The sequence below is a fragment of the Equus przewalskii genome, chromosome 21, assembly GCF_037783145.1.
Source record: "Equus przewalskii isolate Varuska chromosome 21, EquPr2, whole genome shotgun sequence".
NCBI classification, from domain to species: Eukaryota; Metazoa; Chordata; class Mammalia; order Perissodactyla; family Equidae; genus Equus; species Equus przewalskii.
In genome coordinates this window covers 35,026,925-35,044,260 of record NC_091851.1, presented here as the reverse complement: position 1 = coordinate 35,044,260, position 17,336 = coordinate 35,026,925, and the positions used below count along the sequence as shown (strand labels likewise).

The 17,336-nt window shown below is 51.9% G+C and overlaps 1 protein-coding gene across 4 annotated transcripts in view; it reads left to right on the top strand.

Annotated features, from left to right (window-relative positions):
- Positions 1-17,336, top strand: part of CDH22 (cadherin 22) — a 124,092-nt gene that overhangs the window by 56,329 nt on the left and 50,427 nt on the right. For all 4 annotated transcript variants that reach the window (XM_070589334.1, XM_070589331.1, XM_070589332.1 and 1 more), the window contains one exon: positions 5,170-5,464. In XM_070589334.1, the coding sequence (XP_070445435.1) occupies positions 5,170-5,464 (295 nt within the window). The remainder of the gene's footprint in view (positions 1-5,169; positions 5,465-17,336) is intronic.

Below are 17,336 nucleotides of genomic sequence, written 5' to 3'. Positions count from 1 at the left end.
AGTATTTCCATACAATCTGGCTACGTTGACTAATCCCTTTTCCGAACTGTAATTTCCCCCGAGGCTTCTGTCAGCTGGATGTGGATTTTGTAGGATTTTTAATTTTTTTAAAAAAAGATAGAATTATGGGGTCAGCGCTTATGACCAACTCCTGTGGGCGCTGAGATCTATTTTAGATATACGGCAGGATTAAATTGGGGAGGAGAGCAGAATTAATTAAGTTGCTAATATTTAAAGAAAATTGATGAACTCCGGTTTACAAGTAGCGCAGGCCTGAACCGACCCCTCATGCTGGGGGAGCCTCTTTATTTGATTTGCTTTCCGTTTAAATCCTGGGCTCGTTTTATTTGCGTAGCCGCACTGTCCGTTTAATTGTCTTTAATAAGGAAAACGTACCTCTGTTCGCATTTAATTTTGATTTAATTAGGAGGAAGTAATTAATGGCCTCATAAATCCCATTTTTCAGCCCCCTGGGATGAGAAGCCATCACTCTTATGTTTTTCGCGTTGTTTGTGATCCAGGGCTGGGGCATGGGGAGGAGGAGTCTCCTCCGGGGCTGTCCACATTTGATGCAGTGGGAAGAACCCAGGATGTGGGATCAGACAGGCTTCAGGTCTGTTTCCTATTAGCTGTGTGACTTTAGGCGGGATATGGGCCCTGACTGAGCCTCAGTTTGCCAAACTGTACAATGGGGAGAGAATAATCTCTGATTCACAAGATCATTATGAGACAGCACTGAGGGTCTAGAGGTGTGCCCAGGGCCTCTCCTCCTAGTCTCGTTCATGTGGACCTGAGATTGAACAGACCCCAGAAGACAGTTGGGGAATCCCAATGACAGGTGTGTATTTCATCATTTGTTTATTCAGTATGTTTGGTGCTGTGCTCTGTGCTGGGTGCTGGGGAGATGGAACCGAAGCCATATGCTTGACCCGCAAGGAGCTCAAAACCTCACACTCTCGTGTGCACACACACACACACACACATTCACATTCAGCTCTGTCACTCCTCCTGTATTTTCTCTGCAGGCGCTATCAGGGCACCTAGAGTGTGCCAGGCATGGGGAGTCCAGACAGAGAGGAATCAAAGTTAGTCCGTGCCCCTGAGGCCCGTGACGGCTGCAGGAACGATGTGTGATACCGCAGTGTCACAGGGGAGGGTGGAGCAGAGAGGATGTGCGTGGGGCAGGGGTGCAGAGCAGGGTAGGGACTCTTCAACCAAATGGGAGGGCGTCTGAGAGGGCTGCCTGATGGAGGAAACAGCTACGTGTAAAAGACAAGGAAGGACAGGAGGATGGCCCCTGGTCTCCAGTGCGTCAGGATTCGAGCCTGTGGTTCTTGTATCAGGAGATGGGGGATGTGCTGGGTGGCCCGCAATCCCACCGGAGACCAGGGCCGGAAAAGGAGAGGGAACTGAGCTGCACTGAGTACCTACTGTGTGCCAGGAGCGTCCACATATTATCTCCCAAATCTTCAGAACTGTGGTGAAGCACTATCAGTCTGATTTACAGATGAGAAAACTGAGGCTCAGAGAAGGGCAGCCTCCTACCCAGGGCTATGCAACAAGTCAGTGACAGAGCTGAAGCTGGCGCCCAGCTGTTCCTGAATCTAAAGCCCGCCATCTCTCCTGATTTGTGATTTGAAGTCCTTTTCCGAATAATGAAATAAAGGCTCAGATTGAAGAATAGAGGCCACCGATGGCTGTGGCCTGTAAGTTCAGGGCAGAAGACTGGTGTCCAGGCCTCTCCCCCAGCCCGGCAGCCCAGTGACTGCCCTGCAGCCCACCCCTCCTCCTTTCTCCCTCTTCCTTAGCCAGAAGCCAACTCAGCAGGTTCCAGAGGCTGCAGAGGGACCAGCCTGGGCATTGGAGTCGAGCAGACCTGGGCCCATCTCAGTCTTTTCACCTGGAAAATGGGGACATATTTATATACGCCACAAAGTTAAATTAGACTTCTGCAGAGGCCTGCATGTCTGACACATAGTAGGCACTCAATAAATGAGAGCATCATCCTCCAGCCTCCACTCATGGCTGAGAGTCTTGAGAAATGTCCTCCTGGGGAAAAGCCCCAGACGGCACCTCTCCCCTCTGAGCCAGGACCCAGGCAGGCAGGGCAGGCAGCCCCAGTCCAGCCCAAATCTGAAGATCTCAGCTCCTGCACAGCCCACCAGCCTTGTCTGACTCTGCAGTCCCCAGAGAGTAGCTACTGGGCCCCCGCGTGAGCTGTGTGTCATTCTTCACGGAAGAACATCGATGACCTCAGCGCTGGGTTCCACTCCCTCCTCCCCACTCTTCACTGGTAAGTGACTCCTGTCCAGGGTCTGAGTTAAAATACGAGGGCTACAGGGGCATGATGGAGACCCAGGAGACAGAAAGGGAAGGAAACAGCCATTTACAGAGTGTTGGGTCATTACAAACGTGCTCTCATTTCGTCCTCACCACGCCTGCGCCAGGTAGGGCTTAAACTGACTTCACAGGTGGGAAACGGACTCCAAGAGGTAAAATTAACAAGCCTGTGGTCACAACATTAATGAGTGATGGGATCAGGAACTTGGCTTCCCACGCTTCGCTGTGTGACAAAGCAAATGACTTGCCCTCTCTGTGCCTCAGTTGTCTCATCTGAGAAATAGAAAGCATGATAATCTTTCATATGCCAGTGATAAAACTAATAAGATTATAGCTGTTAAACATCCTCCCAAATGGTATCTGTTCTGCCACATTGCTCAGAAATGTTTGCCGATTAAACAAGCAGACAACGGGTCTGATTGGGAAGCGGCTGGAGGCTCCCTAACAGGGAACATAGCCACCCTCTCCTGTCCCCATCTCCCCTGGGCCAAGGTGGAGAAAAGCATAAAGAGCAAGAGGAGAGACAGGACTCCTCATGCCCAGCACTGCCAATGATTCAGGGCCGACATCCTGAGATAATTTTATTGGGGGCATTAAACTGAGTTATGAGGTTTTTACAATCCAGCCACTTATGAGAAATCTATTAACAGTAACTGGACAGGAAGAAGGCTTCTCGGTGGAGCCCAGGACGGGCATTAATTGGGGCAATCTATAACAGGACGGGGACCCAGAAAGGTTCCACCAGCCGCTTCCATTTACTCCCCGCAATTTCTGCTGAGAATCAGCAGACTCGCCAAAAAGAGAGAGATGCCCATTAATCGGCTAATGAAATATGAAAATGTTTATGGGCCATTCAATCTTCCAAATGGCACTTCTATAATCCACCTTTCAGACACAAAGTTCCGCCAGCAGAATTTATACCCGGGCTCCTCCCGCGTGGCAGGGGGTGGGTTTTCGTCCCCCTTCGTGGCGACTTCATTGGTATCTGTTATCCTGCCCAGTGGGCTGGGGGACACGGCATCCTGGCCCGAAAGGGCCTTAGGGATTCTCTCATTCACACCCTGCCTCTGCGGAAGCTTAGAGAGGAGCAGGGACACGCCCAAGGTCACCCGCCTCGTCAGACGCATTTTCCTCCGCTGAGAGCTGCCTCGGAGATTTGGGCATCGGAGGCTGAGGACTCGGGTGTTCCTGTTTGGGAGAACAGTCTTCTTGTTGGTTCCTTGCCCAGGAGATCGCAGCGCAGTGAAAACAGCCTGGGATGGATCTGAAGCCTAACGGTGTCTGGATTAAATCCCAGTTATATATAGCCAGCATTTAGGAATAATAGAATAATAACGATAGCGACCATTTATCGGACACATCGTGTCTCAGGCAGGGCTGATTCTCAGGTAACACGTGTCAGTAGAGTTGTACTCGTCGTTAAAATAGTGGGAAAGCTCTCTACCTGCAGGAAATAGTCCCTCTCTTCTTCTCCCCAACCCCCCGGCCCCTCAGGCCTCTCTGTGATCCAGCAACCAAAGGGTTCCTGCCTGGCCCAGCAGGGGCCCCGATGCAGTACACTCCGTGGGCAGCGCCCCTGCCATGCTGGCTGCTAAATGTTGTAAGTGTCACATGGTGCCAAGCAGGTTCTAAGCGCCTCATGTGGCCTTTCAACTCAGTCCCCCAACACCTCTAGGAGGTAGGTACCGTTATGATCCACATGTTACAGAGGAGGCGACGGAGGTCCCCAAAGGTGCAGTGACGTGTGTAAGGACACACAGGGAGAGGATGCTGGAGCCACAGCCGGGCTGTGCAGCGTCTTCCTCCCCACGAGCTCCTTCCAGGAGGCTCGAGGATGGAGCGAGGAAGCCACGGCTATGGACCAGCCCAGCTCTTCTAATGATCTGACCTTGAGCAAATCATCCCACTTCTCTAATCCTCAGTAGGAAAATGAAGAAAAAAAAAATCTGCAAAATGAGGATAGCAAACCCTACTCTAGAAGAGCTTTTTTTTTAAGAACCTTGAACTAAATCAGTATGTAAATTGCTTAGCGCAGGGCCAGGCACACAGGAGGTGCTCCTTTGGTTTGCATTCTCTTCCTCCTCCCTCCCTTCACGCCCTGTCCCCACCGTGTGCCAGGCTCTGAGGCTGGCTCTGCAGATACTGAGATGAGTAAGATACCCGCCTCTGGGGGCTTGGGGCCTGGGGAGACTGGACCTATAACTCAGAGTGAGGTCATGGACAGCCGTTTGGAAGCTTGTTAGAAATGGAAACTCTGAGAGCCCCACCCCAGACCTACTGAGTCAGAATCTGCATTTTAATGAGATCCTCAGGTGATTTGCATGCACATTAAGGTTTGAGAAGCACTGGCTACAGCGATCCGACAAGCTGAACATCATAATGGCTTGACGTACTGCAGAGATCTCGGAGGGAATGGGGGCGGGTGTCCAGAAAAGCTTGTGGGAAGAGGTGGCATTTGAACTGAGCCTTGCAGATGAGTAGACTTCTATAGGCAGAGAAATAAGGAGAGGGTGCTGAGAGCAGGAGCAGGGAGGTGTGGGGGTGGCTCTGGACATCTTTGTAAGGATAATGGGGAGCCACGGAAGAGTTGCAAGCAGGGGAGATGTGTTCAGGTCTGCCTCTGAGACTGATAGCTCTGGCTGCAGGGGGGAAGGTGAGGCCTGGGACTGGGGTGCAGCATGGCTTCCCCGGCCTCAGTGTCTTCACTGAAGGATGGGTATGTCGAAGGAGAGATGGGCTAAGGAACAGGCCCCCCATGGGACTTGAGGGCAGAGGCTGAGAGTGTCTTCCACCCAGTCTCCATCCTGCCTTCCTCCTGCTTCCCCCCAGATCCACTCGGACTCAGACGAGGGTGACGGGGCCATCAAGTACACCATCTCAGGCGAGGGGGCTGGGACCATCTTCCTGATTGATGAGCTGACGGGTGACATCCACGCCATGGAGCGCCTGGACCGGGAGCAGAAAACCTTCTACACACTGCGGGCCCAGGCTCGGGACCGCGCCACCAACCGTCTCCTGGAGCCCGAGTCGGAGTTCATCATCAAGGTGCAAGACATCAACGACAGCGAGCCCCGCTTCCTGCATGGCCCCTACATTGGCAGTGTGGCCGAGCTCTCACCCACAGGTGGGCTGCGGGCTCTGGGGGGTGGCGGCGAGCCAGGCTGAGGGGGAAAGGGAGCTGCCAGGTTCTGAGTGGGAGCCTGCTGGGGGGAGTGGCTGACACTCTGGGGAGGGCAGGAGAGACAGAAACTGCCTCAGGCACAGTCCTGAACACAGTTGCAGCCACAGACCTGGACAAAGGCACACAAGTGACCTCAGATATACACGTGGACACAGTCCCCACGTGGACGTGGCCTACATGTGGACACAGCGACACACCTGGACATGGTCATGGACCCACATGCAGTCACACACACAGGCCCAGCCCCCCGGACAAGCTCAGGCGTCCACCTGTACACAGCCACACTCAGGCCCGGCTCCACACAAGGCAACATGGGGACAGTCACACACACAGACACAGCACAGCCCTTGGCCACAAGCCCTACATAGCCTCAGGCACAACTGAAGACGGGTACACCTACAACCGGAAACAACCAGAGTGGGACGCAGCTGAAACAAGCCCAAATGCACAACCGGACACAGCGTCACAGCTGTGACGCAGCCACAAAAAACCCCACCCAGGAAACAGCTCCTCACACAGCTGGAGCTCAGGCACAGACACAGCCGCCTGCGGAGACGCAGGCAAAAGCCACAACCAGACGTTACCACTGGGGACCAGGCTCCCCACAAGGGTAGCCACAGGCAGGCACAGGCACAGCCAGATGTCACGGCAGCATCCAGACAGCATCATTCCTGCCCACAGGGAACCCAGCCCCCTGGGGACACAGGTTCCCAGAGATGGCTGAGCCCCCAGACACAGATTCGGCTGCATACACCTGGCATGGCTGCAAACATCCAGGGGCACTGGGCATACACAGTTGTACACGTAGAAAAAGGAGCACACCCACTGAAACACCTCTGCAGAGAGACCTCAGGCCTCCCATTCTCAGAAACTCGCGTTCATGCGGCAGCGGGGCCCTGAAGCTAAAGGTTGGACGGATCTTCCCTCTCCCACTGTGGGGCCCACAGACCATTGTCTGACCATCAGGGCCCCACTCCGCCTGGGGCTCCTGGTAGAGACTAGAGTTGTGGGGTGAGGGGCATAGCCTGTAGCTGCCATCTCCTTCCCCACCACGTTAACCTAGGTCACCTGCAAGCCACCTGGCCAGGGAGCAGTGGCTCCAGGTCCTAAATACCGCATTCTGTTGCTAACACACTGTGGCTGAGGGCTCGGCGCTGCTTCTCTGTAGGTCTTGCAGTGCTGCGGCTGCATGTCAGAAGCCGGGGTATTTGGGTTCTTGGCAGAGGGCAGTCAGCCCCAGCTTCCTCTGATTGAGCTAAATCTGGCAGATTGGCAGGTAATGAACAGGCTGCCAGGAATGGCAGAGGAGGAAGTGGACCAGAGCAAATAGTGAGCGCAAAGGGATGGCGGGGGAGCGGGAAGGGTGAGGTTGTGAATGTGAGTGCAGGCTGGCATACACATACACACACAGGTCCACAGGTATACTGGTATGCACATTCATGGCCAGCTGGATGACACCTTAAGGCCTGTGCGTGCACGTGACATGCTCTGTGTCTATCTGAGTGTTTCATTTAACGAGTACGTATGAGGACATGTGCTAGGCACTGGGGACACAGCAATGAAGACGGGCAAGCTTCCCTGCTCTTATGGAGGGCATGTTCTGGCTGGGGAGGACGGGCAGGAAGCAAGTAAATGAACAGATCATTGGTCTGGGAAGGCTTCTTGAGGAGGTGACATTGAAGCAGAGATCCCAAGGGCATGGGCCCTGGGGGAAGAGCATTCCAGGCAGATGGAACAGTCTGTGCAAAGGCCCCGAGGAGAAGTGGAGAGGCGAGCAGATCACGCAGCCATGTAGCCCATAGTCAGGGCTTCGCCTTTATGCTGAGCGAGCTGGGAAGTCAGTGGAGGGACTTGTCCAGAAGAGTGACATGATCTGACTTGGCTTTAACAGGGTCCTGTGGCTGTTCCGTGAAGATTAGATGTGGGGGAGGGGCGAGGGCAGAAGCAGAGTGTCCACTGAAGAGGATATTGCAATTACCCAGGCAGGAAATGATGGTGGCTTAGGACAAGGCGGTACCAGCAAGGGTATTGAAAAGAGGTCGACTTTTAGATATATTTTGAAAGCAGAGCTGAAAGCATTTGCTAATGGTTTGGATGTGGGGTGTGAGAGAAAGAAAATTCCAGGATGACTACCAAGATTTTGACCTGGGCAATTAAATAGACGGAATTCCCACTGGCTGAGATGGGAGAAGCCGTGGAGGAGCAGATTCGGGGGACGGAGGGAAATCAGGTGCTTGGTTTCAGACGTGCTAAGCTGGAAGTACTTATTAGAAAGCCAAGTGGAGATCTTGAAAAACGTAGTTCAATATACAGGCTCAAAGGAAATGTCCGGGCTGGAGAGATACATTTGGAAGTTGCCAGTGGCAAAGACCCACGGATTTTCAGGGCTCAGCAAGTGCTTAGAAATCAATTTTGCAAGTGGGGAAACTGAGGCTCAGAGGAGCAGTGATGTGTCGAAGGTCACGCAGCAAGTCAGAGGTGGCTCAAGGCCCTGACTTCCCAGGTCCAGCAGCCCCCACTCTGGGACCCAGACTCTAGCCTAAGAAGACATGGCCCTGTGTCTCTTCACCCAAAAGTGACCTGCACATTTCCACATGGAAAAGACCAGAAAGGGGGCGAGAGATGAGGCTGGAGGAGGAAACGGGAGTCACATCTGAAGGACGTAGCCCGGGAAAGGCTTAAGCAAGGAGGTGGCATGGGCAGACTTGCATTTTAGAGCATTGCCTCTGCTGTAGCCTGGAAAATGGATGGGGCTGGGGCTGGGGGCTCCAGAGGGAGGGGCGGCCCCTTATCCACCAGGTGGCTTGTCCATCACCGCTTCACTCTCACTGTAGCCCTGAGAGGTGGCAAGACTGCTGGTAGCATCGCCATTGAACAGATGGGGCACCGAGGCTCAGAGAGAGATGTACCCACAGTCACAGCAAGTCAGTGACCGAGCAAGTCGCTGGGCTTGGCTCCCAGGCTGTTGGAGGGGCAAGGGTCCTGGTGTCACACGTAGGGAAACTGAGACCAAGAGGAGGGCAAGGACTTGTTCAAGGTCACCCAGAGAGTAAGAGGCAGAGCCAGCCCCCAGCTTCCCGGGCACTGGCCTGAGGAGCCCCGGGCCAGCCTCAGCTGCCTTAGCTGCCTCTCCCAGCCCTGACGCTGACATTCCACTCAGGAGAAAGGCAGGCGGGGGGACTCAGGAGGGGGAGGGAGGAAGCAGAAATTAAATTAGTTTATTTCGTTTGAGCAACTTTTTGAAGGGGAAGCAAATCCGACACCGGGTGCTTGCGGTGACTCCAGGCCACTTTGAAAATCAGTCACAATTACCAAGCCTCCTGATCCGGGCTGAGGGGGGCGGGGCCGACACGCGGCACTGGGGTCTGGGCGGCTTCGGAGATCTGAGGGAGCGAGGACGCAGCTTGGGACATGAAAGGCAGCAGCGCTCACAAATTAAACCACTCGCAGCTTAAAAGCGAAGAGAAGTGTGCCGGGGGGCCTCTGATGAGCCACGCTTGTGAGGAGGGGCGTGCCAGCCACACTGAGCCCGACGGAGCGAAGCAGGGCCTGCTCCCCCCGACCTTGGGCAATTCCCTGCCCCTCTCTGAGCCTCAAGTTCCCTGCTGAGCATTCAGGGGTTCGTTCAGCCCCAGATATTTGAGTTGCCTGCTCTGTGCCAGGCGCTGTTCCAGGCACTGGGGATTTATAGGAAGCCTGCGTATGGAGCAGGGAGAGAGACGGGAGAGAAATAAACAAACCAATAGACTCTATGCCCTGTGCTGTCGGTGCTGTGAAGAATAAGGGAATTGGGAGTTATGTTGGGGGAGAGCTATTAGATAGAGGGGTCAAGGAAGGTCTTTCTTTTTATAGGAGGCCATTTGAACAAAGATCTGAAGGAGCCAAGGAGCTATGTGAAACAGTGGTTTTCATATTTTCTTGTGCATCCACGTTACCTGGAAGGCTTGTTGACACACAGATTGCCACCCCCTACCCCCAGGGTTTCTGATTCAGAAATGTTTGTATTTTTAACAAATTCCAAGGTGATACTGATGCTGCTGGTTCAGGGACCACACTTGGAGAACCACTAAGCTAGAGAAAGAATGTTTCAGGCAGAGGGAACAGCAGGTGCAAAGGTCCTGAGGCATAGCGTGCTTGTCATGTTTGAGCCGTAGCAAGAAAGTCAATGTGGGTGAAGAGAGGAGTAAAGGAGGGGGAAAGTGTCCAAGTAGGTCACAAGAGGTACCAGAAGCCAGATCACATAGGACTTTGTAGCTGTTGAAAGGTTTTCGGTTATACTCTGAGTGAGATATGGAGTAGAGGAGTGACAATATCCAACTTACATTTTTAGAGGATGACTTCTTGGCTGCCATGTTGAAAATAGACTGTAGGAGGCAAGGATGGAAGTAGGGAGATCAGTGAGGAGGCAGCTGCGATTGCGCAGGCAAGAGGTGACGGGGCCTTGGATGAGTGTAGGCGGTGGGAAGATACGGGATTCTGGATGTCCATTGAAGGTCGAGCCCACAGGGTTTATGAAGGATTGGATGTGGGGAGTAAGAGAGACAAGACAAGCGTGATGCTGAAGTTTGGCCTGAGCAACTGGATGGACGGAGCTGCTCTTGCTGAGATGGGGAATACGCCAGGAAGAGCGAGTTCACAGCCCAAAATGAAGAACTCACTCTCAGACATGTTAAGATTGAGATGTCTCCTAGAAGTGGAGCTGTCAAGGGGACAGCTGGATCTCTGAGTCTGGAGGTCAGGAGCAAGATCAGGACTGGAGATACACCTTTGGAGGTCACCAGCAGAGAGGGGGAGTTTAAAGCTTGAGGCTAGATGAAATCAACATGGGAGTACGTTTTGATAGAAAAGAATTGGACTAGATAATTTCTTGAGATTTGGGGGGGGAGAGGCAGACCTCTTCCCTGGGGTGTCACAAGCTGACCAGCGGGCAAGAAGAGGATTTCACAAGACTCCCATGCCCAGTTCAGCTCCACCTACTTATTAATGCCAACTATGTGTAAGACAATGTACTTGGCCCTGTTGAGGATACAGAAGTGAGGAGTTCAACCCCACACACATCTATTAGCTACTACTTTATTCTGGACACTGCAGGGGGTGTAAAGATAAGTAACTGAATTAAATCCACAAATGTTTATTAGCGCCCATTATGTACAAGGCCTCCGGTGTACTTGACTCTGTAGGGGTTGCAAAGATGAGCCACCCAACTTAGCAAACATTTATTAGCACCTACTTTATATATAGCCCCAAGGGAATATAAAAAAGAAGGAGTTGCTTTCAATTCAAGAAACACATATTCGTGCCTACTATATATGTGGCACTTTGCTGGGCATGTGGAGATGCAGAGATGAGCAGGACACTGCCCCTGAACTCAGAGTGGTGGCAGATCAGTTTCATCTCTGGTGCCAACTCTCATCAATTGGTAGTGACAATAGGGCTGTGTTGAGAAAGAGTCTGAGGTCTCATTCAGGCTCAGCAGAAAAGAATAGCAGAATTGATTAGCGATGTCTGCTGCTAGCGAAGGAAGGAGAACGTGGTGGCTCATACGCTGTAGGATTGGCATTGCTGGACCATAGGATTGGGGCACCGGGGCCCTGCCACAGCCGGTTTCCCATGTATTCCAGTTCCTCTGTGAGCAGCACCTGTAATAGATGGGAAAAGCTGCTTTGTAGTACGGTAGGCACTTCATCGGACATTCACTAAATAAGGGCTGTCAGCCAACACTGCTTTCACAGACCTATTTCCCTTTATTCTCACAATCCCGGGGAATAAGCAGGGCAGGTATTACTGGCCTCATTTTACCAATGAGGAAATAAATGCAGAGAGAGATAAAGTAACTTTCCTGAGGTTGCCGAGTAAGAGCTGCAGCCAGAACCAGACCCAGAACCCGGAACCCGAACCCAAGCTGCTTGCCTCGGCACGCATGGGACACCATTACAACCATTTCTTTAGCATGCACAGGACTTGACAGCTTGCAAAGCACTCTCACATCCCTAACCTCATTTCCTCCTCCCAGGAACTCCCTTGGGTTAGGTGTTGACACCCTCATTACAGCTGAGGAAACTGAGGCTCAAGAGGGGAAGGGATATAAAATTGGGAGAGCGCATCATCTCACTGCTAAATCCAGTGCTTGGGGGACGGTGGCGGAGAGGAAAGGAGGAAGGCGGGAAGCAGGGTGTTCCCCAAGGGCCTCATATGGGGAGGGCAGCAGCAGGCTGGGAGCCTCCAATTGTCCCGTCTGCAGCTGGAGAGAGTGTGGCTCAGCAGCCCTCAGGCCCGAGCCGGGAATCAATCGCTGGCCTCTGCAGAGACAACTTCTAAAGATGTTTTTAATTAAAGTCCAGGAAGATCTATATGTGCAATATCTCCTTGCCTAGCAACGGCACTGGCTCTTACCACCCAGGATGGGGGGGACGGGACGGGAGGTTTCTGGTGCAGAGAGGTGGCAGAGAGGAGCAGAGGCCCCGGCCCTCAGGAGTCAGCCCCATGGCCCAGATAATCTGGACGGGGAGGAATGGCCATGTCTTTCTTCATCTTTTCCATGAACAAATCATTCAACAAACATGAGCACCCTCTCTATGCCAGGCCCTGTGCCCGCATGAGAGTGGGTACAAGGTGACAAAGCCACCATCCTGCCCTCAAGGATCCAGCACATAGTGAGTGCTCTGTAGATGTTGGGTGACTGAACAAAACTGAGTTATAAGCAAAAAACGTTTGTTTTCTGCAACTGACGGAGGGATGTTATTGCAGAGAATGCTGCTGTCTCAAACAAGGAGACTAGACCAGTAACAGAAGGTCTCTCTCTCTCTCTCTGTTTTTTTTGGTGAGGAAGATTGGCCCTGAGCTAACATCTGTTGCCAACCTCCCTCTTTTTTTTTTCCTCCCCAAAGCCCCAGTATATAGTTGTATATCCTAGTTGTAAGTCATTCTAGTTCTTCTGTGTGGGGTGCCACCACAGCATGGCCTGGCGAGTGGTGTGTAGGTCCACACTCAGGATCCAAACTGGGGAACCCCAGGCCACTGAAGCAGAGCATGTGAACTTAACCACTTGGCCATGGGGCTGGCCCCTAGAAGGTCTCTTTTAAACTTGGAGAGAACAGAAGAGCATACGGGTCTCAGTTTGGGATGGTAGGAGAGTCCCCTCTCTCGGGGGGACAGATCAGATATCCACACACACTCAAGTGTCTGCATGGGCGAGTCCATGGCTGGGATCCATGAGGAGAAACAGGGTAAGGGTAGGGTGATCCAGAGTTCCCTGGAGCCTCTGGAGAGCTGTGTCTGTGACATAGGAGGGCTCGGGTCCCATCAGGTCAAAATTGTCTTTCTTCTCCTTGTCTTTCTTCCGCCCTCTCCCGCTCTCCTCTTGCTTCATATGTATCTCTGTCTGTCTCTGTTTCTATAGAACTCTGCTCTCTGACTTTATCTCTGTATTTCTACCTGCTTCTGCCACACTGTCTCTCTGTCCCACTTTTTCTCTGTCTCTAGGTATCTCTGACTCTCTGACCCTCATCTCTTTGTCTCTGTCTTAATTTTTCCCTCTGTGTCTGGGTGTCTCTGTATCTCTGTCCCTCTGTCCCTTATCCCTCTGTCTCTGACCCATTTTCTTGCCCCATCTCTCTGTGCCCCCTTCTCTGTCACTTGTCACTGGGCCTGCTTCCTCCCCCTCTATCCTGCGACCCCTCCCTTCCATGAAGCCGCTTTGCTTCATCTCCTGTGTGTCATTCATCTACATTAGGCTGCCCTGGCTGGGCGGCTGATGCTGGGTCGAGGCTAACCTAGCAAGCCGGCATTGTAAGTGATGATCAAAGAGGGAGTTGATAGGAGGCAGTGTGGGGGGAGTTTGAGAAGGGGCTTGTTTCCTGTGTAATCTGAATGTTCCCAGGGACTCGACAAGTGGTTTTTAATTTTTAATAGAAGGCATTCGATGCCGTTCTAGCAACAGCAGGGGGTGGGATTCATTTTTTATAAATGTTTGAGAAGCTAAATGTGAGCTGAGGGTTCCCCAGGCCCAGCAGGGCAGCAAAAGGAAGTGGGGAAGAGGCAGGATGATAATAATTACAAACATCTTCATAATAATGACACTTGGTCACCTCAGTTGAGGAGTCTGTTCTTTTCCAAAGTTCTTCATCTTTTTCATCTCATTAAGGGGTCTCTCTCACCCAGTGAGGTGGGAAGGATAAAGTGTTGTCTCCATTTTACAGAAGGGGAACTGAGGCCGAGTTAGGTCAGGTAGTTTTCCCACAGCTACACAGACAGCTGAGAACAGGGCTGGAATGAAAATTTATGTCTTCAACCCCGGAGCTCCACTCCACACAGCACCTCCTCCTCCCTGAGCCAGTGGGGGCTCCTCCCGAAGGTTCTGGAGCCCAAGTTTGAAGCTCAATTGGACCTCACAGATAGCAAGTGTTAAGGAACAAGATAGGAAATAATTCTGGTCTGGGAGCCAGGACATGAGTTCCAATTCTGACTCTATGATGAACCTTGTCAGAACCACTCAGGTGAACCAGAGATGAGGGGTGGGCAAGCCCCCTCCTGTCTGATACTGGTGCCCAGGGGTCTCCTACTCAGGGCCAAGGACCCGGCCCCAGAGGTCTTCTGACCACACAGAGAGAGGAGAAAAGAATAATCTCCCAGTGAGCACCCACTACCTACCTGGCTTCACCAGCCACTTAAATCCATCATTTCTAATCCTCATAGCATCTCTGAGAGGCAGAGTGGGCCCCTCTAAATTACAGATGAGGAAACAAGTTAAATAGGGGAAGGACTTCACTGAGGGCACAGAGTGAGGAAGCAGTGGGATTTGAACCCAGGACTTTATGATGCCAAAGACCACCCTCCCCCACCCCAGCACTGGTCTCCATGGAGTTGAGATGGGCATCCCTCTCAGGAATGTTCAACTTCTCGTGCTGATTTTGTGTGGGAGGAGCACAGCTGACTTGGTGGCATGCATCATCCTTGCTGCTTTCTTCTGAGTGTTGGTCTCAGTACAGACACAGTGAGTCCAGGAGGGTGATATGCTGGCTACACAGACCTGGATTTGAGTCTTTCCCTACCATTTACTAATGATGTAACCTTGGAAAAGTCATTGAGTCTCTCTGTGACTCAGTTTCTTGATCAGTTTAATCAGGGGTTGGGTCTGGGGCATCAGTTCTTAGCCTAGCATGCACTTTAGATCAATCTGGGAGCTTTTAAAAATGCCCTTGCCTGCGCTGCACCCCAAGAGAGTCCTACGGAATTGGTCTGGGATGTGGTTCCACGTCAGTTTTATTTTAAAGCTCCTAAGAGATTCTCATATGCAGCCAGGTTGAGAACCACTGGTTTCTGTGCTCTCCAAGGGCCAGCCTTCCATATCTAACATTCTACATGGAGCCCTGGGCTCTGAGATCCTGTTTACCCAAGGATCAGTTCCCACGCCAGCCTGGATTGAGGCCCTTGACGTTAGCGGCAGTGCTGGCCAGCAGCACCACGGACAGTGAACAGCTCATCCCAGCCAATTCCGGCTGGGCTTCTGGAGGTCTGAACTTGAACCAGCTGTTGGGGCCGGAGAATCCTGAACGCAACTCCCTGCGACGCCCCTCCTCTTCCTTCCCTCTCCTTTCTCTGACTCTTCCCTCTCTTACTTGCCTGTCTACTTCTACTCCTATGGACCCTCCTACTCCTCGCTTGTAAGGCAGGATAGTGTGAGTTTTGACATCAGATAGGCCTGGGTTTGAATTCTACCCCTCCTACTTCCTTGAGAGGTGAACTTGAATGGGAACTGTCCTCGGTGCTGAACATGGAAATCTGTGTTCTCACAACGATCCTGAGAATTTGGTAGTACTGTTACCCTCATTTCACAAACGAGGACATTGAGGTACAAAGGGATTCATTACTTAACTTCATTCAGCCTCCATTTCGTCATCCATAAGGTGGGAATCTTAAGAGAGCCTGCTTCAAGGCTTTATTGTATAAATTCCGTGAGGTAACATACATAAAGGGCTTATCATATACCTATCACAAAGTAGTTATTCAATAAATGTCATCTATCATTATCATTGCATAATGACATATGACAATAGGTTTCATTATTATTCATTAGTGTTTCGCATTTTCATCCTTCACTGTGCATAGCAGTTTCCTCGTCTGTAAGATGGGAATGATACAGGATTGTACTGGAGTCAGCTCCTGTCAGCTCATGAGAGCCAAATATTAATTTTCAGGAGTTTCTTGAGCCACTTGATATACATTGGTAGCTTGAAATTGGCCATGGTGGGAGTATTTACACCGTGGAAATCAGCAAACACTAAAAAGCAGGACGTTGCTCTCTGCTCCTCCACTCCCTGGAGCTGATGGTTACACATTTACCAGCCCCCCACTGCATCTACATCATGGAGTTGGCATGAGGACTGAAAGAAAGAGAGTGGACATGACAGTGCATTGTAAAATACAAACTGCTGAACCTGGGGGGGTGGGCGGTGACCTGAGGTGGTCCCACAGCAGCCACAAGCCTGGAACCCTTATTTCTTACAATTCTGGGGAGCTGCTGACTTGTGAAGAAGACAGGAAGGAGTGTAGGGTCTAGTGAACCAGTGGTGAATCACTGACCCTTCACTATCCCCACGTGTCGGCATTAACTGTAATGGCTGCAATAAAGAATCCCGGATTGGGGAAATGATTCCATCATCCCCGCGGGAGTCCCTGGGATGCAGCCAAGGAGAGAAAGAGAGAGAGAGAGCTCAGCCATGTCCCTGGGGAGTCACTCAGCCCAGCATTGTGCCTTGCCCAGAGGGTGGAGGGAACATGCAGGGGGAGTGACGGGGAGACCCTCTCTCATAACAGTTATGACAGTCACTGTTTATTGAGCACCCACCATGAGCCTGATGCTTTATGTATCTTCTCCCATTTCAGTGTGTCTGTGAGGGAGGCGTGATTGTGCCATTGTATACCGGTATGCATTGCCTCCTGAGACAACAACAACCTGCCTTTATCGAGTTCTTAGCATGGGTCAGACACTGTCCTCAGTGCTGAACATGGAAATCTATTTGAATTCTCAAAACGATCCCAGGAGTTTGATAGTACTGTCACCTTCGTTTCACAAACGAGAAAATTGAGGGACAAAGGAATTCGTGACATGCCCAAGGTCAAACTGATAATAAGTGACAGGGCTGTCACTGATTGTGCCTCAATACGCTGGGCCATCCTCTCCAGTCATTGTGCCTATGCTGCCTCTGGCACCCAGAAGGGTTTTGTCATCAGAGAGCCCTGGGTTCAAATCCTACCACTTACTCACTCTCTGCTCCCAGTCAAGTCTTTTCCCCTGTTTGTAATTTGGGGGGCCCACTCTGTCTCTCAGAGACGCAATGAAGATTAGAGATGACGGATTTAAGTAGCTGGTGAAGCCAGTCTTTTAGCAGATGCTCAATAGGAGATTATTCCTTTCTCCTCTCTCTGTATAATGGGAGGCACCTGGGATCATGCCCTTGGCCCTGAATAGGAGATCCCTGGGCACCAAGCACCAAGAGGGAGGGGGCTTGCCCAGACCTCTTTCCTAGCTTCTCCAGGCAACTCTGACGTGGTTGACATGGAGCTGGAGCCGCCAAAGAGAGAGGCGCATTGCAGGGCCGGTTTAGGAGGCTCGGGCTAGGAGGGGGGACATGGAGAGGGAAATGAGAAATGCAAAAGAGTGAAAAATAAATACATGTGTCTGTCTGGAATGATCGAGGGCCCAAGGCTGGAGGCGGGAGAGGCGGGCGGCGGGCTGGGCTTAGCAGAATTGCTGCAGTAGCACTTGCAGAGCCTCGCTCGTTAGCCAGGCAGTCAACTGGCCTCACCTCCCAAC